The sequence below is a fragment of the Tupaia chinensis genome, unplaced genomic scaffold, assembly GCF_000334495.1.
Source record: "Tupaia chinensis unplaced genomic scaffold, TupChi_1.0 Scaffold000231_1, whole genome shotgun sequence".
NCBI classification, from domain to species: Eukaryota; Metazoa; Chordata; class Mammalia; order Scandentia; family Tupaiidae; genus Tupaia; species Tupaia belangeri.
This window is the reverse complement of record NW_006159706.1, coordinates 2568067-2572133: the sequence shown is the minus strand read 5'-3', so window position 1 is coordinate 2572133 and position 4067 is coordinate 2568067. Positions and strand designations below refer to the sequence as shown.

Below are 4067 nucleotides of genomic sequence, written 5' to 3'. Positions count from 1 at the left end.
GGAAAGAGGCCCCCCTAAACCAAGAAAGTAACAGGTAAAGGGAAATTCAGAAGAGATGGGGCGGAGGAGCTACTCACGGGATGGAGAGCAGATCTGGCTGCATCAGGGGTGGACAGGAGGTAACAGGCGGGTAGGGGGCGGGGGGCCAGGGGGCCAGAGTGTCTGAGGACACAGAAGCAAGAGCAAAGAATGATTCCACATGCCGTGCCCTCTACCCTCATCCAGGCCTCAAAGGGCAGCTCAGCCCTGAAGCGCATGTCCTGGACCGGTCTGGGGACCCCCACCTCTCCCGGCCCAGCTCAGGTGGAGGCCGTGTGGGCAGTCCCAGGTAGGGGGCACTGAACAAAGGCACACACAGGGGACCCTCCCATCCACTCAAGGCAGGGGGCCCTCTGCAGACTCACAGGATGGTTTGATCTGCATGCTCCGTGGACACGAACTGGCAGGAGAGACACAGCTTGGGTGTGGGGACCGAGCCCAGCCCCAGCCCCAGCCCCAGCCTCCCATGGGGTATGAGGGTGACACAGGGTGCTGGGCAGACTCACCTTTCTGAGGAAGCACTGTCGTATGAGCCTGTGGGAAAGAGGGCCCATGAGGCAGGAGCAGGGGTGCCGAGGGGCGAGGGAGCAGGAATAGTGGAGAGTTAAAGACGGACTGTGGGACGGGAGGCGGGTGCGGGGCCCCTTCACCGGCCAGCTCCGGCTCACCTGGCAGGTCGCGGCAGCGGGCACACAGCGCCATCAGCAGCACAACCAGGAGGGGCAGCAGCAGCAGGCCCAGCAGGTAGGAGAGCAGGACCGCCACGTCCATCTGCAGGAGAGCCCTGGCTAGGCCTGGCTGCACCCGCAGGCCCCGGGCAGCGCCACAGCAGGCCGAGGGCTGATCCAGCAGACCTGGCTGGGGACCTAGCGGGAGGCAGCTGTGCCCTCCTTGAAGGGGGGCAGGCAGGCGGGTCCTGGACCTCTCCCTGCTGGCTGTGTGGGGGTGAGTGCTGGCTCTTCAAGGAACAATACCGGACTCTCCAGGATGGTAAGGTCAGGGCCCGAGCTGAAGTCTGGGGCACCAGCACCCCTACACGGTCCCTGCGCCCCAAATGTACCTGCCCCCGGGCTCGCACCCGCCTCTCCCCAGCGCCCGCCCGCCTGTGGCAGGAGGCTGTGGTGAGGCCCGGTGAAGGCAGGAAATCATCGGGCTCCTCAGCCGGCTGCACCCGCCCCCTTCCCACCCCCACCCTCCAGTGGGGAGTGAGAGGTCTCAGGACTCACCCGGGCTCCCCAGTCGCGTCCCCTCCAGGGTGAGGGCTACTCACGGTGGGGGGATACGCCAGCCAGCAGCCACAGCCTCTGCCCCGGGCCGGGGGGGCAGCCAGCAGCCAGGGCAAATCCTGAGGTGCAGGGGGCAGCCTACCCCTCACCCAGGCCTGCGTGCCGAGGGGTGGGTGCCGGGGAAGCATGGGCGTGACTCACCGTCACACAAAGCCAGCTCACTCAGAGGAAAGTCCTCCCTCTTGGCCACCCAGCCCAGGGGGACAGGGACACCCCCGAAACCTCACAAGAGTGACCAAACAGGTCCTGAGAGTCCTGAGGCTGGAGAGGGGGGAATCCCCTGCAGCCTGGAGGTCAGAGGTCGTAGAACCCAGAGAAAGACTCAAGCAGCCACTTGGGACCTGGCTATAAACTTTATTCTGTTACAAATAGCACCGAGCCCCTGGGGCTGCCCGAGCCCCACCTCCTCCCCTGGACTGTCCATGTAGTGTCTGGGAGCTGCAACAGGGCCCAGGGTCCCCTTGGAAACTGGGCCAGGCCGAGGGTTCAGGCCGGGCACCTCGTGAGGTGGGCCCAGCGCCAGCTGTGGCAGATGTGCAGATAGGCCAGCGATGGCCCCGTCAGATGAGTACGCTGGACACGGGCACCCTGGTGGAGCGGCCTCGCTGGGGCACCACGATACGGTCATCGGCAGGCCCCGCCTCATGCAGCAGACCTGCAGGGGGAAGGGGTTGGACCAGAGCTGGCTGGACGGACAGACAAAGCCAGAGAAGGGATAAACAGGTGGGGGGCACGGATGGGCAGCCACAGCCGGTCATGGGGCCGGACAGACAGAGCCAAAGCCGAAGGAGGGGAGAGACGCAGAGACGCCAGGTATACAGGATGGACAGAGGACAGACGGGCAGGCAGCACCGCGAGGCTGGGCAGGGAGTAGGCCCTAACTGACCCTGCACGTGTAGCTGGGCCCGCCGGCGGTGGCCCTCAATGAAGATGGCGGTGCCCAGGAAGGCCGCCCCGCCCAGCGCGCCAACAAAGGCACAGAGCATCAGCGAGAACTGCAGGGCCCGGAACTCCGACAAGAAGGAGGCGGGCCAGCTCCGGCGGAGGCGGTCAGAAATCTGCGGGGAGAGAACGGGTGGCCGGGGAGAGTCAGAGAGACCCAGGCAGGAGCCAGGGAGTTTGAACACCGGGAAGAGAGGAGAGTGGACCCAGGAAAGGATCGAGGCCTGGCCCACCAGGGTGCAGTCCGCAGCTTCACCAGGGATCTTCAAACACCAGCCTCTTCCTGCTCAGCTGAGGCTCGGAATGAGACGCGCCCAGCACTGACGCCTACCCGGGCCAGACCTTCCCACTTGGCTGGGCTCAGGTCAGGGCCATCAGCTGGCGCTGGAGTACAGGGCCCCCCCATGCCCAGTCCCCATGCCCACCCCAGCCAAGGGGCAGTGCTCACCAGGCCAATGAGGTAGGGGCTCCCGGCATCGCCCAGCAGGTGGGACAGCACGATCTGGAAGGCCTCAGCAGTAGAGCGTCGAGTGGGGATCACCACGTACTGGGGGGTGGGGGTGGGGAGCTCAGTGGGGGTCCTCCGGGGGCAGGAGGCAGAAGGCCAGGACAGGGCTAAGGTTCAGCCCAGATCATGGTCAGAGGAGTGGCTGAGGCCAAGGTCAGAGGGCAGGCCAGACTCTAAGCCCCTCTGGGGCTGGGTTTTGAAGAAGGGGTAAAGGCCACGATTCAGAGCAAGCGAAGCCTCCCTCCCCAGTCCCTGCTCCCATCACCCTTTGGCTGACCCTGGCACCGTGGCACTGTGCAGCTGCTTACCAGCAGAATGTCAGCCACAATGGCCCAGTTCATGGACAGGAGGGTCTCTCCAACAAAGATGAAAATCTGGAGGGTGGGAGGGGAGAGGGTCCTCATCGCAGCAAGAGCAAACGTACGAGGGTTCGCTAGTTCCAGGCTCACCTGGTCACCACTTAACCTTCACCACGCTTCTCGGATACAGGTTCTACTATTTTCCATGTTACAGGTGACAAAACAGCACAGAGAGGTTAAGCAGCTTGTCCACAGCAGGGAAGGGACAGACTAGGATTCAAAACCAGGCAATCTACCTCGAGTTGGCCCTGAACCATAATGCGGGCCGATCCCAGTGCTGGCCCAGTGCACTCTCCCTCCACCCTGGACCCAGAACACCACCATGATGTCTGCTGACTACTCACGTAGGTGGCCACGATGCTGCCACGGGCGCAGGCGAGGGACAGGAAGAGGAATGGGGCAGAGCCCAGCAGGCCAGCAGCACAGACCAGCGGGTCAGCCCGGGGGTTGGAGCGGCGAAGGTGGCGGCTGATCTCCACGCCCAGGCCCACACCCAGGACCCCGGTCAGGCAGGTGATGAGTCCGAAGATGAGACTAGGGGGCGGAGGTAGGGCACAGGGGCTAGTCTGTGCCTGCCAAGCCCCAGCCTGGCCCCTGTGGCTTGGGGAGGAAAACGGTCCAGCCCAGCCGCCCTCACAGCCCAGGTCTGACAGGCACAGCACCTCCTGGCTCACAAAGCCCTGAGAGGCGGGCGTTATTCTCCCACAAGGTCCCAGACCAGGAGGCTGGACTCTGGGAGAGCAAGCAGCTTGTGACATTCAAATTCTCCCTGCCTGAGAGAATCCTAGACTCTTCACTGCACCCCGTCACCTGCCGGCCACCCAGCCCAGCCCTTCTGGGTACCTGTCCGAGGAAGAGCAAGAGTCTCCAGGAAGGCAGGGTGGGGTCTCCCCTAGGACCACACGGGAACGCCGCAGGCATGGCGGAGCCCAC

General features: G+C 64.4%; 2 protein-coding genes across 3 annotated transcripts in view; both read right to left on the bottom strand.

The window, feature by feature from the left end:
* LAT (linker for activation of T cells) overlaps positions 1-953 on the bottom strand; it is a 6315-nt gene extending 5362 nt beyond the window's left edge. For both annotated transcript variants that reach the window (XM_006148251.3, XM_006148252.3), the window contains exons 1-4: positions 708-953; positions 546-573; positions 405-439; positions 78-162 (exon numbers count right to left, since the gene is read on the bottom strand). In XM_006148251.3, coding sequence (XP_006148313.1) covers positions 78-162; positions 405-439; positions 546-573; positions 708-810 — 251 coding nt within the window. In that variant the 5' untranslated portion in view covers positions 811-953. The remainder of the gene's footprint in view (positions 1-77; positions 163-404; positions 440-545; positions 574-707) is intronic.
* Positions 954-1658: 705 nt separating this feature from the next.
* The window catches only part of SPNS1 (SPNS lysolipid transporter 1, lysophospholipid), an 8527-nt gene continuing 6118 nt past the window's right edge, over positions 1659-4067 (bottom strand). Inside the window, exons 9-14 of the mRNA XM_027771782.1 lie at positions 3978-4052; positions 3479-3668; positions 3084-3149; positions 2716-2814; positions 2212-2383; positions 1659-1980 (exon numbers count right to left, since the gene is read on the bottom strand). Coding sequence (XP_027627583.1) covers positions 1886-1980; positions 2212-2383; positions 2716-2814; positions 3084-3149; positions 3479-3668; positions 3978-4052 — 697 coding nt within the window. The 3' untranslated portion in view covers positions 1659-1885. The remainder of the gene's footprint in view (positions 1981-2211; positions 2384-2715; positions 2815-3083; positions 3150-3478; positions 3669-3977; positions 4053-4067) is intronic.